This window comes from Aristolochia californica, unplaced genomic scaffold (assembly GCF_029961685.1).
Source record: "Aristolochia californica isolate CCGP_79_NKW_82.1479 unplaced genomic scaffold, dmAriCali1.0.hap1 SCAF_1, whole genome shotgun sequence".
NCBI classification, from domain to species: domain Eukaryota; kingdom Viridiplantae; phylum Streptophyta; class Magnoliopsida; order Piperales; family Aristolochiaceae; genus Aristolochia; species Aristolochia californica.
This window is the reverse complement of record NW_027181770.1, coordinates 1,820,301-1,840,518: the sequence shown is the minus strand read 5'-3', so window position 1 is coordinate 1,840,518 and position 20,218 is coordinate 1,820,301. Positions and strand designations below refer to the sequence as shown.

General features: G+C 40.0%; 3 protein-coding genes across 8 annotated transcripts; 2 read left to right on the top strand and 1 right to left on the bottom strand.

Annotated features, from left to right (window-relative positions):
* Positions 1-3,272: 3,272 nt before the first annotated feature.
* Positions 3,273-9,521, bottom strand: LOC137934724 (protein BIIDXI-like). Its single transcript, XM_068779269.1, has 4 exons — positions 9,288-9,521; positions 7,448-7,609; positions 4,973-5,305; positions 3,273-4,214 (listed from the first exon to the last, which is right to left on the bottom strand). Exons 1-4 carry the CDS (start codon positions 9,370-9,372, stop codon positions 3,619-3,621), a joined length of 1,176 nt encoding a protein of 391 aa, XP_068635370.1. The 5' UTR covers positions 9,373-9,521; the 3' UTR covers positions 3,273-3,618.
* Positions 9,522-11,768: 2,247 nt separating this feature from the next.
* Positions 11,769-15,260, top strand: LOC137934490 (uncharacterized). 4 transcript variants are annotated; one of them, XM_068779144.1, is made up of 3 exons: positions 11,769-11,942; positions 12,491-12,925; positions 14,882-15,260. In XM_068779144.1, the coding sequence occupies exons 2-3, from the start codon at positions 12,569-12,571 to the stop codon at positions 14,924-14,926; spliced, it is 402 nt and encodes a 133-aa protein (XP_068635245.1). In that variant the 5' UTR covers positions 11,769-11,942; positions 12,491-12,568; the 3' UTR covers positions 14,927-15,260. The 4 variants fall into 4 exon arrangements, with proteins under 4 accessions (XP_068635245.1, XP_068635002.1, XP_068635086.1 ...); XM_068778901.1 differs by having other exon boundaries at positions 12,434-12,925; XM_068778985.1 differs by having other exon boundaries at positions 11,770-11,942; positions 12,497-12,925.
* LOC137934312 (serine/arginine-rich splicing factor RS31-like) lies at positions 15,237-19,818 on the top strand. 3 transcript variants are annotated; one of them, XM_068778775.1, is made up of 6 exons: positions 15,237-15,269; positions 15,907-16,043; positions 18,030-18,142; positions 18,310-18,542; positions 18,642-18,896; positions 19,427-19,818. In XM_068778775.1, the coding sequence occupies exons 2-6, from the start codon at positions 15,938-15,940 to the stop codon at positions 19,446-19,448; spliced, it is 729 nt and encodes a 242-aa protein (XP_068634876.1). In that variant the 5' UTR covers positions 15,237-15,269; positions 15,907-15,937; the 3' UTR covers positions 19,449-19,818. The 3 variants fall into 3 exon arrangements, with proteins under 3 accessions (XP_068634876.1, XP_068634791.1, XP_068634726.1); XM_068778690.1 differs by lacking the exon at positions 15,237-15,269 and adding an exon at positions 15,624-15,735 and having other exon boundaries at positions 15,910-16,043; positions 19,427-19,817; XM_068778625.1 differs by lacking the exon at positions 15,237-15,269 and adding an exon at positions 15,624-15,735 and having other exon boundaries at positions 19,427-19,817.
* Positions 19,819-20,218: the final 400 nt, after the last annotated feature.

Sequence of the window (20,218 nt, the reverse complement as noted above, 5' to 3'; positions counted from 1 at the left end):
AAAGCCGGTTTCTGTTTATTGCTCTCTTTTTTGAAATAAAACGAAATCACGAGAGAGCCAGCATCACGGGAGAGTGAGAAATCTCATTCCCGGTAACTGCCAAGGACGCGGATTCTTTCCTTCTTCCTTCTTCCTCTTCGCTCCTATCGGAGTGAAGCACAACAGCGCCCTTGTAGTCAAAGCTGATCATTGAATGCCGTCTACAGTCAAACCAAGGTATTTTCAATATTATAATAAAAAGAATTATTTGTGAACCCTTTTTTATATTAAATTTCTTGACAAACGTGTAAGGTCGGTCGGTCCGGGTCGAGACGGTTCGGACAAACTGTTGGGCCCATTCCCGCTTTGATAAGTAATAAATAAAAGGTAGTCGGCAATAACGATAACCACACTACTGGGCCCAGAAAAACAGAAATCAGAAAACGGAAAAGAAGAGGGACATCTTTCTTGGACAAAAACGCCCTTCGCGGAGTTCATGCTTCGGTCGGGCAGTTGCTTTTTGAGCCTATTGTCCGGGGCACTTTTGTCAATATATAATTGTTAGTTAGTTTCGATTCCCGCGTTAGTCGCCAAACTGCTCGTGCCTGGTCGGACTGACTATGTCAAGGTTGCCACCTTGGCAATGGGTTCGGATTTGTTGAAACAAAAACAAACTCGTATCCGAAAAAAAAAAGTGGCTATGAGTCATATGTGACACTGAATTTATAACATATAGTCTAAGTGTGACGTTTTTCTAACGTATGAGTCTTGTGTATGTCATTCACTTGCCATCAATTCTTCTCATTATAAGCGAAATTTATATCCCAAAAAAAAAATTAAAAATATTTTTTTTGTGATATATATTTTTAAAAACCTTTAAATAAAATCCGACCTATTAGTGTACCTAGTTAAAAATTTAAATTCTAGGAAAAATTAAAAATATTTTTCCTACGATACATATTTCTAAGTCTATTAGTGCCTTTTCCCAAATAAATAAATAAAAATTAATAATTATTTTCACATTACCATACTTATTTGATAATTTTTAGTAAAATAAAACATCGAATACAAAATTGCTACGAAAAAATCCCTTTGTGTTGAAAGTATTGCAGTATCGATTCTCAAATACTTATTCAAAAAAATTTCATATAATTTTCTGGCTTATTTTGGCTAAAAAATCTTACTTGAAAAATTATAGTATATTGAAGTGAATGTGATTTGAAGGACCCTACTGAGCGAACCATTATTGAAGATATCAGAGAAAGGCAGCAATGGGATCCATGCATGTGCGGTTTGTTGCGAGGGGAAACCTTTTGTGGTGGGGGGGTGGGAGCTACGTTACTAGAAAACCAAACCGCTGGCGTCTGCTTCATCATGGTTGTTAGCAGTGGAAAGAGATTAATGGAGTAGACCAGGGGTTGTCCCTTCCATGTGGTCCTCTCCACCTTCTTCTGCAAGAGGTGGTCTCCCATAAATGAAGGATAATGGGTCTTACTTTCCTTCTAGTTTCTTTCCCCATTCTATTCATTATCGGTTTTGAATCTCGGCTCCGTCTCCTCCGCATTCGTCGGAATCTTCTATATTCGCTCATTCTGTTGCAAAATATTAATATGATGGCAACCGTATTAACTACCGCGAAAGAACAGTCGGTGACTCGATAGAGACGAACAGGCCAAAGTTTAGGGCGTGGGCATCTTCCGTATCAGACTAGAAGTCTTGGATTATAATAGAGATAAGCCACAGAAAAGTCTCAGAACCTGCGAGGTCCGGCTGGAGCCACGAATGGCTGCTCCTGCCTTTCCACTTGTCACTCCGGTGAGCTGCGACGATGGAACTTCACCTGAAACCATGCCGTGGATGGGGAGGAGGGTCTCATCCAAGTATGAAGAATTCCTTAAATCTGATAGTGATTCCCCTACGCTCAGGGTAGGACCGATCCAGATGATCTAGAATTGATGCCGAGACGTACCTTCTTTTCTTTCTTTGGTTGTTTCTTCTGCAACATGTCCTTCAGCAATGAAGACATATATACCTTATGTGATAGAACAGGGAGCCCACGACCAACCTTCTGTAACTGCAATATCCTAATTCTCATATGTTAATCACGCGGGCCTTCGAGATTATGCAGATTTTTATATTTGTTAATCACAGATTTGGCATCCTATGCTTTTCCGTTCATCGGAGCTCCTACCTGAATGTCATGTTCGTCTCCCTGAACACCATTTGGAGAAAGCATCTTCGCCTAAATCCAACTAAGATGGTATGGTATATCACACGTTTACGTGTGAGTGGGATCACATCGTGAAGGCTTTCTGGCACGTCCCTTCAGACTCGGAATTGCTCTCGATCATTCAGCCGACTCATCTTACATCTTTGGCAGCGTATTTGCTGTCAATCCAGGAGAAGTTGATGGAGCTTCTCAACTTAATACTGGACAAAAAATGATGAAAGACATCAAAATCTCAATCCTCAATCCTCGTCCCTATCTTCGCAGGCGTCCTTCGAGAATGACTTGATGTTTTGTATCGTTCTTCCAATGAGAAGTAACCACGAACACAAGGCCGGTTGCTCAGCCTCAGGTTAACGAATCGAAATGTCTCGTAAGTGAATTGTAGGTTGAATGACTGAGTAGGCTACCACATGTTACCCATTAGCCGGTCATGCTCATGCACATTAAATACGTACATTGCAAATGAACCGTTCAATATGTATCCAGCTTCAGAACACACATATTTTTTATACTTGGTCACCATTAAAGCAAAGGTTCGAGTACGCAGACGACGAAACTCTTCTGGCTTGAGTAATCATTCTATTCTTTTCATGCCACGGATTGGGAATCCGTAAAAGCAGCGACAGACCAACTGCGTCCCCGTATTGGAAACGTGGGTTGCAGTCTCGACTCACAAATGCAGCCTGACTCACCTCAAACTTGTAAAAGCTGCACAGAGACGAAGAGTGGGCAAAGGCGGGCAAATTTCCTTCATCTACAGACGTGGAGCTAATTAGAGAGGGCACTTAAGTTCTCTGGTTATTGGTCGTATTTCAGTACTCCCACCCATATGGAAGGGTCTTGAGATCGCAACAACAATCCGTTGATCGCGGCTTTTCGTTCCGTGGCTCTTGCACGATAATCTGTCTGCCTGCACTATTTAAGGCCCATATTCGACGGCAGGTGTTCTTCAATCTTTTCCTACCAGAAAGCCCGAAATTTTCCAAGAATCAATGGTGACCATACGGTTATCGTTGGTTGTTTGATCTTAACTTATCGCCTAGGCATTTTAAAAAAAATTAGATGGTAAGGAATCATTATATATTCATGCTAATCCAACACAAAATATTCTGTACTTTACTGTCATCACCGAAAGTGGAAACATAATATTTTCATGGCATGAACTCTGGTTATCCAAGATTCCCACGCCTCTCACTACCGACACAGCAAGATATAGACTTCACATTCCGCGGCTTAAAAAAAGCAGCAAAATGCGATCACTCGTTCTAGTCTTACCTCGCCATAATATATTACACAGCAATGCCTCTTGGTTTGTCAAAGCACGAACCATTATCAGCAAGATACTATCGTAGGATAAAGGTGGTCATTTCCCAAGAGACGCCCTTGCTTTCAAGGGGAAGGTACAGAATCTAAGCGAAAGCCAAAAACAAAAACAAGATCATTACCAGTAATCGATGGGTCACCCGTGCCCGGACTTTAACAGATCCAGACGCTCCCCACACTCTCACTTCATCGATCACAGGTCCACACAGCGAGCTCCTGTCATCAGTCCTTGTATTGTAATAGACACTGTAAAAAGCAATACGGGTCCTCTCAGCCTTGGCCGTGAAAGACAAATTTTGACTCTGGTGAGTTGCATTTCCAAGGGGCGTATAGTGAAAGTTCTCTGCTTGATCCCCTGCGAAGGCCATTAGTGCCAGAGGCCGCTGGCATGAATCTCCAGCATCGCCAAAGGAGAAGGTGAGGCTGTACTGTTTGCTCGGTGTGGTCTCAACCATTTGAGAGATGATGCCTTCCTTACCAGAGAGCAATTCAACTGCACGTTTACCTTCGGGGACAGAGTAATGGTTAGAGTCGATGTATCTCACAGCTCTGTTCGATTCAACTGTCCAACCAGGCAAAGAAGAAACCTCTTCATCAAGGTTGGTAGGAAGTAGGACACCTAAAGAAATGTTTCGGAACATCCACGGACCTTCCTCAAAGTCTCCATTGATAACAGCGTTGTCTGCAGTAAGACAGCATATAAAGAATGAGAAACAAATCAAGATAAATGACTTTCATAATGAGCTTATTGAAAATTCTAAGAAAATTTCAACTTTTTAATTAGATAATTTAACAGGAATAGTTCTCTCATGAATAGAAGCAACTCAAAAAAGGAGTACTCAGACACAAAGCTTTAGTTATTTGGATTTAAGTACCACATTTACACCAGTATGTTATTGCCAAGCATTTAGAAAGAATTCATGGAAGTGGCTTTCATGAGCTTTTGATGATCCTATTTTCATGAATAACACATTCATCATTATCTGATTGCCAATCACTTGGAAAGACACGAAGAAAGTGGCATTCATGGGTTTCTGATTATCCCCATTTTTATGTATAAATTCCGTGAGTACATGACATAAGAGGTGGAATTCTAGCCTCAACCTGAGAGACTCTGCGAAACATTTACAAGGGCTTTGGGCTTTGAAGCAGGTTTTAATTTTAAGGTTCCTGTTAACGGTTCACATTCATCCTAATGTTCAGGCCCACATCAGTATCACAAGAATGTTGGTCGAAAAAACAGCTCTACCACATCAAGGCAAATTAAAGCAAGTCTGAACATATTTATAACATTGATTCACAGATTTGGTACAGGATCATCCACATTTTTTTTTTATGAATGTTGATTATACACAGATTTAGTAATCATTTCTTCCTACAATATCAAAACCCATTTTCATTAAGCAACAAAAAATACAAGAATATATAAATGATTCATACCTTTGGGTTTATCAGGAGTGAAAAGCTTCTTGATGGCAATGTCATCAAGGATTGGCCCACAAGTGGGGTCATCTTCCATGCCAGGATTTCGAAATGTGAGTCGTGCATCATCTGAATCAGCCTGGAAGGCCAAAGCATATGGATCCCAGCCCTCAATGTTATAGAGGGTTTGGAGATCAATGCTATGAGAAGATGATGGAACAGAGACATTGATAGATTCCAGCTGGGCACATGTACGTGCTGCACTAAAAGTCACAGAGTAGATAGATCCTTTTTCTACTTTAATGTCTTGGCTCACCTCTGCATCATTACCTAGCCTTACTGCATGAAGACCTAATATAACATTTCAAATGATAAAATCAATAAGTAACTTGGCAATGGAATGCCACGAAGAGTCTGATGAGTAACTTGACCAACATAGGCAATGTAAATAGGAGTGCCTCATTGGCCAACTGGAACCATCTAGCATAAGAACCACACAGATCAGCCACTTCAATGGACAACATTTGGCACAATAATGATACCCAATACAGAAATGAAACTTGTAGACATGATTAAATGTAATACTCAAAGTTGAATCCATGAGCACCCAGGATACACATTTGGATTTATGCACCAACTATTAGAAGCATGCTGTCCCATTGGACCTAGTAGAATCGGTTAAGCTTACATCCTTCAACTTGAAGCCATCATCACCCCCAGAACATTTAGCTGAATGTCTACCCATCTGAGATCTTGATAACAGAGAATAACTTGAGCCAACTACAACATGCTTCTGCCTCATCCAACAACAATCCGCAGGTGATAGATTAAGCCATTTCTTAGACAGCTTAAATGCAGATTGCCTACACTGTACAAGATCCTAAAGTCTGGCACTACAGCTGCCCTTCTTAAAAATAGCAACAAGTTGGTTTGTCAGTAAAGCACTTTAGTTCCTAGCAAAATGGTTTACAAATGCCCAGATGATCCAAAGATAGTTGTAGTCCATGCTCTTCACCTGATTTAATTATTCTTTTCCCATTACTCGAGCTCTCTCCCTTAATCTTTTTTTTTTTTTTTTCTTTCATTTGTCCTTTCTTTTCCCTTCTCCTATTTGGCTGAACACAGTTGACAAGAATTTTTATCTCTAGTATTCTCAGGCTACAATAAGACTGCACAATAGAGAATAGTAGACCAAAAGCAGGTAGGGTGGATACAGATTTTACTATGGCCATGATTGTAGAAACTAATCCATGGTGCAAAAGGGGGAATACATAAAAATAATGCTCTTAGTGCCAGTTAAAAATTGTGAAATTAACAAGACAGCCAGACCATGAGAGTGTAGGGTGAAACTGCCTGGTTAGTGAAATCTATCCCATCAAAAGTTAGAAAGCAACTGCCTGTTCTTAACACAACCACATCAAGCAGATCAGATCTCAGTCTAAGAATTGTACTTTTAGTGACAACCTGATCTAAACCACGGAAACTTCACACATAATACACTTCTGAGACTCCACTCACTAGTTAATGGGTTTAGGTGAACTCTCCTTGTATGCAGGGCCCTCTTAGAACATCTAAGAAATTTATCAGTGCATGACCAAACTGTTTCTCAAAATGGGTCAGCTATGATTAATTGAGGTCTCTACCCTAACTGGCCAGGAACTCCAAAAGCCTTATTGTAGCCCCATTTGTTTTTGTGTCAGTCGGTTTTGATATTATCAAAACCAAGTACCACCTCTAACAGAGTGAATCCATGGCTTATTATTGAGGCTGTAAACATGTTCATGATGAGCAGTTCTGCATGTAAACAATGCTGTCATTTCACATTGTACAAATCCAAAGTAAAGTTATGACTTTGAGGTATTAGCAGTTATTATACTTGTCCATGCAATGCTCGGGATCAGCCACCAAGCAATGTTGCATGATTCTAATCTCCTCACTTCTGACAAGATGGACAACAATGCTTGATAGTGCTAGATTTTATATGCATGGCCAGAATAATGAAAAAGCCACCAAACAAGTAACCTCCCAGTAAATTCACAAGAGAGAACTGATTTCAAATTTTTGATTTCATGAAGTCACTACAAAGTTTCAATAGTTCCTCATGTGCTGCTTGGTTGTCATGTCTAGTATTTAGCAAACGTTTAGACACCTATTTAAACCCACCATCAAGGTGAGCCTCCTCAATGAAACCCCGTATGTATCTACTCAGATAGACATGGCGTATGTAGCATTTTTGCTGCACTGCTTCTTACACTGGTCTAGTGCTGTGTGCATTGATACCAGGTATTGTCTCCAGATACCCCCACCCCACCCCCCACCCACCCCACAACTAATCGACTCTCCAGTCTCACCCTGTGCTAAGAAGGGTTGTAGGCAGCAGCAGGATATATGGAAGTTTTTACATACTGTAAGTCAAGGCACTTCTGCAGGTTTTTAACTTTCATTTTAATGGTAGGAAAAGAAGATAATGCGACTGCTGTCTACAATCTTTACCTTGAGGTACAATAAGAAGCATTCCCCCCTGTTTTTGGCCCGATTCCACAAGCTCAACCGTTCCATTTGAAATCCAACTGGGAACAGCTGACGTCACTTCGAGACCAGAGTCGGGGAATCCATCCGCCGGTGGGGTTTCAAAGTCACCATTAACAAGCAAACCTGCAGTTGATTTTCACATACACCAGTGTCAAAAAAATGCAGAAAATTATCTCCACTATCCGTATTTACTAATTAACGTAAACTCAAAATGGCCCCTCACAGATGGAGTTGATTCAGACGGGTTTAACTTCTATAGAAACTCGGATCGTCTTTCATGATATCCATTAGACACAGAACAGCTTGTTTTTTTAATTGTAGCCTTAGGCGACAGTAAATAATAATAAGATGGGTCCCTTGAGGCTTTTCCGCGTGAAACCAAGTACTTTTATCAGGGTGCATTCAACAGTTTTTAATAGGAAATAATGACAGGAATCGAAGACATAAAAAAAGAAAAGTTGGACAGCTGTTCTGTCAGTGACGATGTAAAGAGAGGTATCTCATTCTCTTCAGTAATTATGTTCTATAAGACTATGCGTCTGTCGAGAAATGATTTCTATCGCGCAAAACACGCCCTTTGCTACTTACTACTCGATGGGACGTCCCGCATACCAAACGAAACGAAGAAGAATTTATGGGATATCCGGCTTTCCTCCTCCGTTCTCAGGGATGACTGCCGAAACTGCCCCTACCCCATTGAAGGACTCAAAATTGCTGCCTTGCAGCTTCGAGACAAACGAGTTCTAGGATGTAAGGGTGACAAGAAGGGTGCTTTTGTCATTTTGTGAAAAAGTCCGTCATTGCAGTTACCGGGTCCAGGAATCGCTAAACACTAAACCCTGAGAAGACTGAAGAAAAGACGCGTATTCTTAAGGAAATGACACAACGATCCCCAACTTTTTCTTCTTTTACTACTAAGCGGTTCTCTGAAATATCAACTTTTGTGGTGACTGGTTGGTTATTCAACTTTTTTGTTAAGAATATCAACTCATTTCTTTCGGCTGCAATCGAAGTAGCACTTTCTCTTTGAGTCATGCAATTGGATTAACGATTGAAGCATAACCCGCAGGTTCAGACAAGCAAGAGTATTGATTTTGTCGGCACTCCTAAGAATTATTTTTTGTTTGCTCTCGTTGTCTCTTCGGAGATCTTATGCACCGCTTGGCTCATTAGACAAAAAAAAAAAAAAAAAAGCTAAAGGAAGATTGTAGGAAATTTTCTGAAGAACAGAAATTGTGAAGTCTGATGTAATCCTTTGAAATACATAAGATGCTTCAGAGAAAAACGTGGTCATGCTGTAACTCATCTACTGGATGTTGTAAACAGTTCGACTGAGTTAACATACAAGAAAAAGTGGTGATTGATAAAGCTATACAGTTATTTTGCAATGAAAGTGTTGGAAATTCCTTTTTGTTCCATAAAGATTAGTCCCCAGCACAATAAACTTCCATAGAAAAATCAGTCCTTAAAACCAATTTGAATAAAAAAAAGTGAGTCGCCATCACTAATCTCACGCAAGTTATTTAGAAGAGTGCTTCCATTTTTGTCGGCGTTTCAAGACCAGTAAACATTCAAGGAAACGATTACATTCCGAAAGCACATTGCGAACTTGAACCCATTTTTTTCCTACCGAAAATGCTGAAGAAGAAGACAGGAAAACTGAATCCCAATCCGGTTTCAAATTTTTCAGAGGATTGGGAAAAGTTAAACTCCCGGATCAATAAAAAGTCGGACAACAACCGATAGATAACTAATGTAAAAACTAGTTTCGCCACCGAAAATGGGGCATTGTGATACATACCATCGTCTGCAACAACTAGAGTGGAGCAAGCAAGTAGGATGAAGGAGACGCCGGTCCAGCAGCTCCAACCCGAAAGCCTAGTCATCTTCGAAGCCGCGCGTATACGCTGCAGTGACGGCTTTGGCAAGAAGGGAAGCTTCCTCCTCTCCTAGTCTCCTTTCCTCCCCCCGCTGGAAGGACTCAAGGGTGCCCTGCTGCTTTTTATCGACGATCGTTTTGAGGGCTCAGGCTTTCAGTTTTTCGTCTTTATCTACAACTTACATTTGTGCTTTAACTTTTGTACAGTATGTACCGAGAGGTGACTGTACTATTCAGAACAGAGCAGAAATTTTTTAATCGAAAAGAAGCTCACAGTGTTCCGGCGATTTTTGACCGCTCCCACCGCTGCTGATAGCGATGGGAAAATTTGGTACTACGTCTTTTCTTGTCCCTTCCGGATCTCCTGATAATGAAGCGAGACACGTTTATTTTATTCAGCCAAAATTACAAAACTGCCACTTCAATTTTCATGTGTGAAGTCTGAAGAACCATAACTTTTCTTCTTTAATTTGTTTCTCTCTGAAACCATAAAATTGCATCTTGCCGTGTTACTCGACCTTGGTTACTCCGGTAAGCTCACAATGTCATTTATCTAACGGAGAGTGACGCAATATCCGTCGTGGAACGCCCTCTTCCTCACGGTAATGAATAAGGCTGCTCAAGCTCATTTCTCGGCAATTCCTTTGGTTCAGGCAACCTTCAACGTGCTCCAGAGGTCATATGTCGACTCGAGGTAAGCAGATTAACAGAGAAGAATCTATATACATCAGAATAATCAGACCCGCGCAAACGTGCGACCCTTTCCGCTAATCTAATGAGCATCAAATGCTCGATGAAATGCGGCTCCGAGCAAGCCCACCAAGCAAGACGAGGAGTAGCCGAGGATCAAAAGCGAATTCAAGAATCCAGTCCAGGAGCGATAATGCAGAACTTGGTAGTTGCGACTAGGGTCCCACCTGCGTTGATGAGAAGGTAAGCTGGCACCAACCTACTCACCCCCCATATCAAGACCGTGGAAGACGAACCGAGTACGAGATTCATGGTGAAGTAATATTATAATTCAGATATGATAAATTTCTGCAGAAGATGTAACATAGATACCCCACCGACTGCACATTTTCTGCCTTCTTACAGTAATTCGATCAAAAGTTGGGTTGGTTCCTTGGAGAGTGTACTAATGGACATGCTACCTGCCCTTAAAGTATCCAGACTGGACTCAATTTGCAAACTGTGTGAGCAAGAACCACTGAAAAAAACCGAAGAAAAAAGGATTGGGATTGCTTTTTAATGCTTTTTGCAGCGAGAGGGAAGAGAAGAAACAAAAGCGGCTCCACCACAGCGCTTCCGCATCGGTCAACAGTGATGTTCTATTCTAACATGCGTGGGTCCCTGTCTTTGACTAGCTCGTCTCCATTTGGTGACTTTTTGACCAGTTTCTTTTCTCGTACCTCGTGCGTTCCGATCTGTTTTGAGCGGAATTAGAAGGCAAGCCTGCTGAGATTAGGATATCCTTTCCGTTTCACCGTCGCTTTTGATGTCAAAGCTAATATTCTATGAGTTGTTTCACCGTTTCAATGGCAAAGTCATTCTTTCTGGGGATATTTCCGACTTCAAGGTTTTCGGTGATTTGGTTATAGTGTGCAAGGGGGGGTTCAATGTCAAAGCTGCCTTGCGAACAAGGTAAAAGAACAGAGGACGCAAAAAGCAGGGAATCTTTACGCTCATCCCGAAGAAGCGGCCGTCCGACAAAGCTGAAGCCGTGTTTTCAGGATTGAGGGCGGCTGTTCACGGTAATCTAGCAAATGCTCGAATAATATACTGACAAGCAAAGCAATTGCTATTTGATGGCAGCGTGGAGGTTCACGGCGACCCTGCCATGAGAAAGCACCGGGCAACTCTCTCTCCACTCATCCCACGACGAGGTTCATCATCTCGGGTGCTCCGCTCTGTCATCATCGGTTCATTCCGTTAAATCATGGCAGCAAAGGCTGACATTGGAAAGCATTATCTATAAAAGTAGAAAGGTGGAAGATATTTAGAGAAAAGAGATTATCAACGTAAGGAACAATGCAAAGGATAGAAGGAAAATGAGAACAGAGGAAGCAGGTGAAGATGGCAGAGGCCTGTTTTTGCACGATTTAGTCCTGAAAAAGTTGTTACCTGGGAGGCAGATTAGGGAATGGAGCTGTTGAGAGCAGTGGGGGACGAAAAATCTTTATTATTGTCTAAACAAGTTGAAGTAGGCTAAAATCTGAGTAGAAAACAAGTAATAAATTAAAATACATTAAAAACGAAATTACAATTTTTTTATCAAAAATAATTTTTTTTCAGTGATTTCCTATTGGCTTGGAATTTAATAAATTCTAAAAAAAGGATTAACCAAATTAGAGCTCACTCCAGAGATTGCTCAAGCAATGTCGCAAAGCACTGTTATCAAAAAACATAAAATAATGATACAATTCATAAAAAAATACTATTAATTTCTTTTATTGCCTATTGAGAACATTTTCGTGATTTCTGAAAAGAAAAAACCAGTGGCCGATTCGGTCCCTGTCGTCGATTGTTCGTGAGTTAGCTCGCCCTGGTGAAGGTTTCAGCTTTCTTCGCAAATTTTAGGTATGTTCCTCCAATCTGGGCTTCTTCTTTCGTGGCCCAACGTGTTTGCTTCGTTATTATTAGGGTTTTCTAGTGTGAGAGGAAGCGGGAGTGATTTCGACAGGAGCTAGAGTTGATTAGTGAAGAGGGTAAAGTTTATTTTATTATTATTATTATTATTATTTTTTTTTTTTGGCATTTCGATCAAGTTTTATTTACTCTCTGGAACCTTTTCTTCATTTCTATATATGTTATTTTGGTTGGAAATTGGTTCAACTGGAAACCCTTTTTTCTTGTTGGCTGTACTGAACTCTGAACTGGTGCCCTTTTCTTCTGGTTTTGCTGCTTAAAAACGGAATTGCATCTGTTGTCTAATTGTTTTTTTGGCTGTGAAAATTGCGTTGAAGTACTTGGTTTTTCATTTTTCTTCTGTTTCTTCGTTCAAAAAAATTATGCGTTGTCATGCTGGAGGAAGAGCGTCTGATTTGGTCTGTGTCTGTTAAATTTTTTAGATATATTTATGGATGTTTGCGATTGTGGGCGATAATTTGCTTTAAATCTGTTTCGAGGGAAAGTTCATCTGTAGGAAAGAGCGGAATAAAGGGAGGAAAGAAAAGTGAGGAGGATAAGAAGAGTAGAGATAAAACATGCTCAAGTTTTTGTCCAAGGTACGCATTGAATTCAATGCTTTGGATCCACGAACAGCAGCATGTATGGAATTTTTGGCTCAATGCAATGCACGCAAGGCCAAGGAGTCCAACCCTGCCTGCCAGTTAATAGTTAAGCGACGGACGGACGACCAACCACCACAGATTACAGTCACCTTCGTTAATGGCGTTGAGGAGATCATTGATGCTACTTCCACATCTGCCCAGACAATACGTGAGATGATACTCGACAAGGGTCAAATGCTTGAGACAGAGCAAATGTTCAGAGAGGCTGGAGAGCCATGGCCAGTTATTATACCAGAAGAAGAGCTTCACAAAAGCTACCCTGGTATTAAGGTAATGAGCTTTTTATCTCATCTTTCTTTGACTCTCTTTTGGATGCTTCTATTGGGAGATTATGTCAAAAAGTTGGCTTTGGTCTAAACGAGCTTGTTTTGAGTTAGTTGTTCTTTGTTATACTCTAATGTTTCATCGAGCAATAGGACTGATCTTTGTTTAAACTGACTATTCGCACTTAAAAGCTAATACATTGTTCTGGAGAAGGTACCCAACAAAGGAAACCACGTTAGTGGTCTTGGCAATTGATGATTGCTGGGACATGGAAGGTATCTTCATACAGCAGTAAACTTTTCCATGAACGTTTCCTTCACCACAGAAAGAGTCCTAATTGCAGAAAAGAAAATTTTCAAACTAGATGTCCTTTTTTACCAAAGCATTCTGTCAGACCATCAACTAGTAAGAAACAAAGCCATCAGATGGTGGTATTGGGAGATTATGTCAAAAAGTTGGTTTTGGTCTAAACGAGCTTGTTTTGAGTTAGTTGTTCTTTGTTATACTCTTAGTGTTTCATCCAGCTGATCTTTGTTTAAACTGGTTATTCGCACTTAAAAGCTAATATATTGTTCTGGGGAAGCTACCCAACAAAGGAAACCACGTTAGTGATCTTGGCAATTGATGATTGCTGGGACATGGAAGGTATCATCTATATGCACAGCTCCACCATCTGATGACTTTGTTTCTTACTAGTTGATCGTCTAACAGAATGTCTTGGTAAAAAAGGACATCTAGTTTGAAAATTTTCTTTTCTGCAATTAGGACTCTTTCTGTGGTGAAGGAAATGTTCATGAAAAGTTTACTGCTGCGTTAAGATAACTTCAGGACATCTAGTTTTTTCCTTATTACTATTAATGTTGTCTATTTGAATTGTTAAGCATCATCTGCTCATGAAGTAATGGTGGCAGCTCCCATGAATTTAGACAAATAAATTATTTAGTTAGGCTGCATCTCTTGTCATAGATCAGTTAATAATTGTAGTTGAAAGGCATTCTTGCAAATCAATCACCTCGCTTTGCATTGGTTTACTCATCCCATTGTGCTTCAAGTGATACTGCTCCTAATGTACTTAGTCACCGAGTCCTGCTCTTTCTTAGTAGCAGAGTTATGTTGCCTAAGATGAAGAAAAAAGAAGAATGAAGGAATTGCTCCTGGTACTTGACTTGAAAAGTTGAGGAGGGCATTGAATTTCTGTTTTATAATGGTCGTCTTCACTCCTTGCTTATTTTACCTCAACATCTTCAACAATAATTTAACCCTCCTGGAATTTAACCAAGGGTTTGTACAATGGCTAACTTAGGAAGTGATTGCAATGTATGTTTTTCAACATGCTATCTATAGACATCCTACAAGAGAGACCATGTGAAGCTGTCCAGTTCAAGTACATGCTGTAGGACACTTGTAATAAATAAGATTTTCATTCCATAGTAAAGTAGGCAAAAATTCTGATCAGTAGTGATTATCGATGTTGATGAAAACTACCATGAAAAATGCCTTGCAATTCTGAGCATCAGAAGTGCACAAAAGCTTTAGGCAGCGTTCCTTCTGGCCCTTTACCACATGTCTTCTGAAGTTAAAGACATATTTGGAGTCATATTCCAAACGTTCAAGGGCTTTATGTCTGCAATTTGTGCTTATGATTGATTGATTTTGGTAATTCCACAATTTTTGCTGCTTCATAGTGCAGCATGTACCTTTCAAAGAGTAACTTTTGAAGGAGAAGAAATGAGCTCCAGTGCCTTTCTTTATTAGTAGCTGAAACGATCAATACACCCAGAGTAACATACTGTGTTAGACCATTATTAGAATAAAACTTCTTTTGCTTTTGTTGGTTTTATTGTATGTGGATCACATAAACTCATGTTTTTTTTTTTAACAAGTCTAGAGAGATTTGACAAGAACTCTTTTATCACCTCTGTGTGGGAGATGAAGTCTGTTGTTTGTCTCATTCTTTTGCAGCCGCGGAAAGTAGTGGAGAAGAAGATAGAGGAAAAGAAGAAGTGATTCGGTCTATCCATAAGTCACAATATCACCATCGGGTCAGCACCTACTATTTCACATGGAGCCAACAGAGATGGATTACACCAAAAGCAAAGAAGTCCATTCTTGAACAAATGCTGCATCTATGGATTGTTGTTGTTTGTTCGAAGAAACAGTTTCTTTAAAAAGCTTTAAATGGTTTTATCATTAACATATTCAGAGAGTCCTGTGTCAAAGTGAACTGTATCTGTGGTTTCCTAGTTGGTTGTGCACTACCTAATTGATTTTAAATCTATTAACTTCTTTATGAACCTTACACTCTGCTATGGATGTAGAATACTCCGGCGACGGCTTGGAATTTGTTCTGGTAATTTTTTCATTAGTTGAAGCAGAACGTGGAATGATTTTTTTTATGTTTTTTAGCCCAACATTCTGTGGGACAAAACTCTGCTGTGGGACAAAACTCGACCCCTCCTCCCTTCTTTCGCTAGTAAGGTAAGGTTCCTCGCTCGTCTTGCGGCCTACAGCCTCAAGAAGATGGTGGGAGGTGGAGACCGGATGTGAGAATGTATTTTTGGTTTTTTGGGGTCAAGTTTAAAGATCGGGTCGGGTTCGGAGTTTTAAAAACCCGAACCCACTCCACCGTGTCCATGTGTCTCAAAAAGCTAAATAATTTACCAAATGCAAGCCTCCAATGCAAGCCTCTGGGGAGAGAGGGAAAGGACGGCCTTCTGGTGTTTAAGCCTGGTTCGTCCTTATTTGTCTCTCGATGTCTCAATTTCGTCATCCTCATACTCGTTGAATTAGGGTTTTTAACACTCCGAGCCTCCGAAGTACGTCGAGCTCTTTATCGTTTTGTCTAGGGCTTTGCTCTTAGCATACTTCTTTTTTTGCCGTCGGAACGTCCTCCCGTTGCCAATTCCCGGCCGATAATTGACATGTTCCTACACCTAGACTTTGTTCTTATTTTCCTCTACTTCTAACATATTATAGTTTTTGGGCAGAAGATTTGGTTCGACTCTCGACGCTGGTACGATGAGGCCTGTTTTTGTCGGTAATTTCGACTACGAGACGCGCCATTCGGACTTGGAGCGGCTTTTTTTCAAATATGGTCGTCTTGATCACATCGATATGAAGTCTGGTACACCTTTCTTGCACAGAGAAAAATAGATACCACTTTTAATCAGTTGACAAATGAATCTGCCTCTGGTTTATCCACCAATGCCGCAGATGGAATTTGATGTTTGCCTTTCTCATTGTTAGTTGCTTATTTTTTTCATCACTCTGTATGCGATTCTGTCCACTATTTTATTCGTTGTGGCTGTGCTGGTTACTGGCAGAGGTTGTGGTAGTCTAAGGTTTAGGGTTTTAGCTTTCTCTTGCTGATTTTTCTCCTGAGGGCCCAGTACTTACCTCCCGGGCTATTAGTAGCTACTCATGTGGTGTCTGAACTTCGTCTACTTTTTGCAGCAAATGTACTGTTTCCTTGATCCTTTTTAGACTGTGTATTCTAAGTATTGCAGAAAAACATAACAAAAGTTTGAAACCCTTCTTCTAGTTATGTTCATGAAATTTTTTTAAACTTATTTGTTGTATTCACTGAAGTAAAGAGGCACGCATGAAACAAGTTGCAAAACCGTGATATTTTTTTGTATTTCAATGATTTTTTCTTGGAAACGTAACTACTCTTCTGAAAGGCCATCTATTAAGCATTATATTTTATGTCTTGTTCTTGTTTATGTTTTAATACTCATCAACTTGTATTTTTGTTTATTTAGAGTTGAATATAACACTGAGCAGGTCGTTCTGTCTGCGTGAAGAGTCCCCTTTCTCTGTTAGTTGCTTTGCTGATCTGGTTGTTGAGTGATTAAGCCAATCGGGTTTTGCTTTTACTCTGTGTCAAAGTCATTGTTCAACTATTGTTTTGTTATTTGGGCTTTGATCAGAATAGATTTTTCATCAGCTATCTTCTCAAGTTTCCTTTGGTTGATCTTTGGCACTCTGATTTTTCAAAGTTTCTCCAAATAAGTTGTCCTATTATATGTCAAAGTTTCTGGGTGTGTATTATAATTTGTTCTATTTTACTTTTTTAAGCTCAGTTTAGTGTTGGATAAATCTAGAGTAAGTCGCACTAGATGAGAAAAAGAGAGCTTTTCTTAGTTGGTTTAGACATGTTCACTGGAAATTATTTTTCACTGGCAGTGAGGATTTGTTAATGTCAGTTGATGGAATGCTGAAAAATGTGACTGGCAGTGCTGAAAGACTTGAAAAAGGCTGGCCTGACAATAGAGTTGAAGAAAGATTGAAATGGATGAAAAGAGTCCATGGTGCTAGTAGCAACAAGAATATTGTTGATGACGATGATGAATAAAACATTATTTCCAGTTGTTATTTACAGTCTTTAGTGAGACCACCAAGCTCAGTTTATTATTACATTAGTTTTATAAGTCTGTTCAAATCTACATTTTCTCATGAAGCATTAATACAAACATGCTTTTTATGGGTAGAGAATTTTGCTGTGCAACCTGACATGTACAATAACAAGGAACAGGTGTAATGAGAAAAATATGTAGTTTCTAGAGAAAGTGGTATTTAAATGTTTGCTTTGACGCAGGAATCACTAAAGCACTAGACTCTCATCATCTTCTCTGCCCAAAACCCCTCTATGACAAAGGAAACCTTCCTGCCAGCACACCTGCTTCCTTCTATTGACAAATGGCATTTTCCTGCATTTCCTTCATTGGTCACTGTTACTCACCCTTTCATTGCCCAACGTTGCCATTTGATCAAGTATGTTCCATTGAGGAATCAATTCGTCATGCCATGAACTGCACGGTTGCTCTCTCAAATGGCGAAGCATGCTCCACAATGCCTTCTCTCCTTCTGAAATTGGGTTTTGCTTGTATCACCTCATGATTTAGTTCATCATGCAAGGACTTCCATTACTGACATTCACCATCCTTAAAGTCGGAACTTCAAGTATTTGCAGGTGTTGTATTCTTTTGTCTTCTGAGGAAAAATAAAAACCCAGATTTGGGCTACAGATGCAGTAACAATATATGAAGTCAATAGCTCTCTACCAAGAGATTAATTGCCATCATTTTTTCTAATGCTTCAAAATTTTCAGGATTTGCTTTTGTTTATTTTGATGATGAACGTGATGCTGAGGATGCAATTCGAGGTCTTGATGACATGCCCTTTGGGTACAATAGACACAGACTCTCTGTAGAGTGGTCAAGGGTAATAATATTTGTGTCTTTAATGCCTTGCTTTTCCTTTTCTGCTTCAGTTATTATATATTTGGCTATGGATATAAAATTCAAAATCTCAATCTTCTACTTCAAAATGTTACCTGGAGAAAGATCTTGGAATGATTAATAACTGACCAGTCCACTTGTTGTCAGCAGGGAGATCGTGGACCACGTCATCGGGAAGGCTCTAGGGCAATAGCAAATCAGAGGCCCACAAAAACTCTGTTTGTGATTAATTTTGATCCTATTCATACCAGAGTTAGGGACATTGAGAGGCACTTTGAACCATACGGAAATGTTTTACATGTACGAGTCCGGAGGAATTTTGCATTTGTTCAGTTTGAAACGCAGGAAGAGGCCACAAGAGCCTTGGAATGCACTCATGTGAGGTTGGTTTTACCTTTGTTTGTTACTTTTCTTAAATTGGCAGTTTCAAATTTCCCAAAATTGGCTTTTTATATTCTCTCTGTTGGTGGATTTTGTTGCAGCAAAATTCTAGGTAGGGTGGTTTCTGTGGAATATGCTCTAAGAGATGATGATGAGCGGGACCAACGTCATGACAGTCCAAGAAGAGGTTATGGAACTAGACGTGGTGATAGCCCCTATAGCCATTCTTTGAGTCCCGTTGGTCATAGAGGACGGCAAAGCCCTGATTATGGTCGTCCCAGGAGTCCTGTTTATGATAGGTACAATGGCCCTGCATATGACAGGAACAGAAGCCCTGATTATGGACGATGCCGCAGGTTAGATGTCTGTACTCTAGTCACTATATTTTGGGGGGAAAAAAAGCATTAGACATTTTTTGGTGAAAAGGATAATATTTTGGCTGGTCATTCACTTCCGGTGGGAAACAACATCTAAGATGAAAATGCTTGCAAAACTCCATTTGTACTATGACAAATAAAATTGTTACTTGTTAATTTTGTAGCATGTTATTGGAGGTTATTATCACTTTTTTTTTTCTTTTTTTAACCTAAGCTAATAAATCAGAAGAAATATGTAAAGATATGTTTGTCCTATTTTACAGGAGTGGTGCCCAATAGTTTGGATAAATTTTTTTGCAAAAATGATCAGATCAGGGTTATCTTTGTTGTTGGTTATTGAGTAGTCTTTCTCAAGCAGCAGGAGGGGATGGTTCGTCTTTTTGAAAATTTGCTACTGAGAGACTCTAAACAGAGTTGGGCGTCTGTTACTATGATCTCTTATATGAATACTTTTGATGATTTTGGTAAACTGAGACTTAACCTTTTGTCTTATTCTTCAACATATGCAGCCGTTCACCAGTTCGGAGGTGAAGGACGTGAAGGTTTTAAGGGTTGATGTCGTAGATTGACAGAGCGGATATTACCTTGGGGTGTAATATCTTGTTTTCTGCTTTACACAGGGTTGTTTCTTTTGGTGGACTAGTTAGATTAAGATATGGACGAATGTATAACTTGTACCGTTCTCTCCCAATTGATTGCACATAGCCACCCTATGCATGCTGTGGTTCAACCGGCTGCTTTGATGGTTCATATCATGTTAAATTAATTATAATATTATACTTAAATAAGAATCCCAATCTTTTGCCAGAATCCTCTCGTTGTAAATATGCCAAGTGTATCATGGATTGGGAAGACATTTTTAGCAAGGCATACCCTGAACTAAATTCAAACGAGTATATGAAGATCAGATGAGTAGATTTTCTTTTGATAGTATTTGACAGCTTTGGAGATTAGCCTACCCAAAGCATAACTATGCTTTCAGGCTTCAGCTGCCCTGGTTACGGAATTGAAGAAAAGAAACAGAAGCAAACAACGTATCCGGCAGGGTTCAGGTGCGATTTCTTCAGACAGGAGAAAAAGATAATGTCATTGGCAGGGTCGTCCGGCCAAGGCGATGCGCCACATATCCCGTGGCCTTCAACTACCGTCGATGAAGCCGCCCCACAGAATCTCGCTTTTGCTCCCCTTCTGCTTATACAGGCGCCTGCCTCGTCTACAACGCTGGTGCTGATAGTGTTGCTGCTGCAGCCTGCAAGTTTGCGATCAAAACTCAAGAGTATCCAGCTTCTGACATTAGATTC

Excerpts from the sequence above, each read along its gene's own strand:
- LOC137934312 (XM_068778775.1), top strand. The coding sequence starts at position 15,938 with ATGAGGCCTGTTTTTGTCGGTAATTTCGACTACGAGACGCGCCATTCG. Across the intron at positions 18,143-18,309 it reads TCTCTGTAGAGTGGTCAAGG|GGAGATCGTGGACCACGTCA; the intron begins GTAATAATATTT and ends TGTTGTCAGCAG. Across the intron at positions 18,897-19,426 it reads GATTATGGACGATGCCGCAG|CCGTTCACCAGTTCGGAGGT; the intron begins GTTAGATGTCTG and ends CAACATATGCAG.
- LOC137934724 (XM_068779269.1), bottom strand. The coding sequence starts at position 9,372 with ATGACTAGGCTTTCGGGTTGGAGCTGCTGGACCGGCGTCTCCTTCATC. Across the intron at positions 7,610-9,287 it reads TCTAGTTGTTGCAGACGATG|GTTTGCTTGTTAATGGTGAC; the intron begins GTATGTATCACA and ends AATCAACTGCAG. Across the intron at positions 5,306-7,447 it reads GCTTCTTATTGTACCTCAAG|GTCTTCATGCAGTAAGGCTA; the intron begins GTAAAGATTGTA and ends ATGTTATATTAG.
- LOC137934490 (XM_068779144.1), top strand. The coding sequence starts at position 12,569 with ATGCTCAAGTTTTTGTCCAAGGTACGCATTGAATTCAATGCTTTGGAT. Across the intron at positions 12,926-14,881 it reads AAAGCTACCCTGGTATTAAG|CCGCGGAAAGTAGTGGAGAA; the intron begins GTAATGAGCTTT and ends ATTCTTTTGCAG.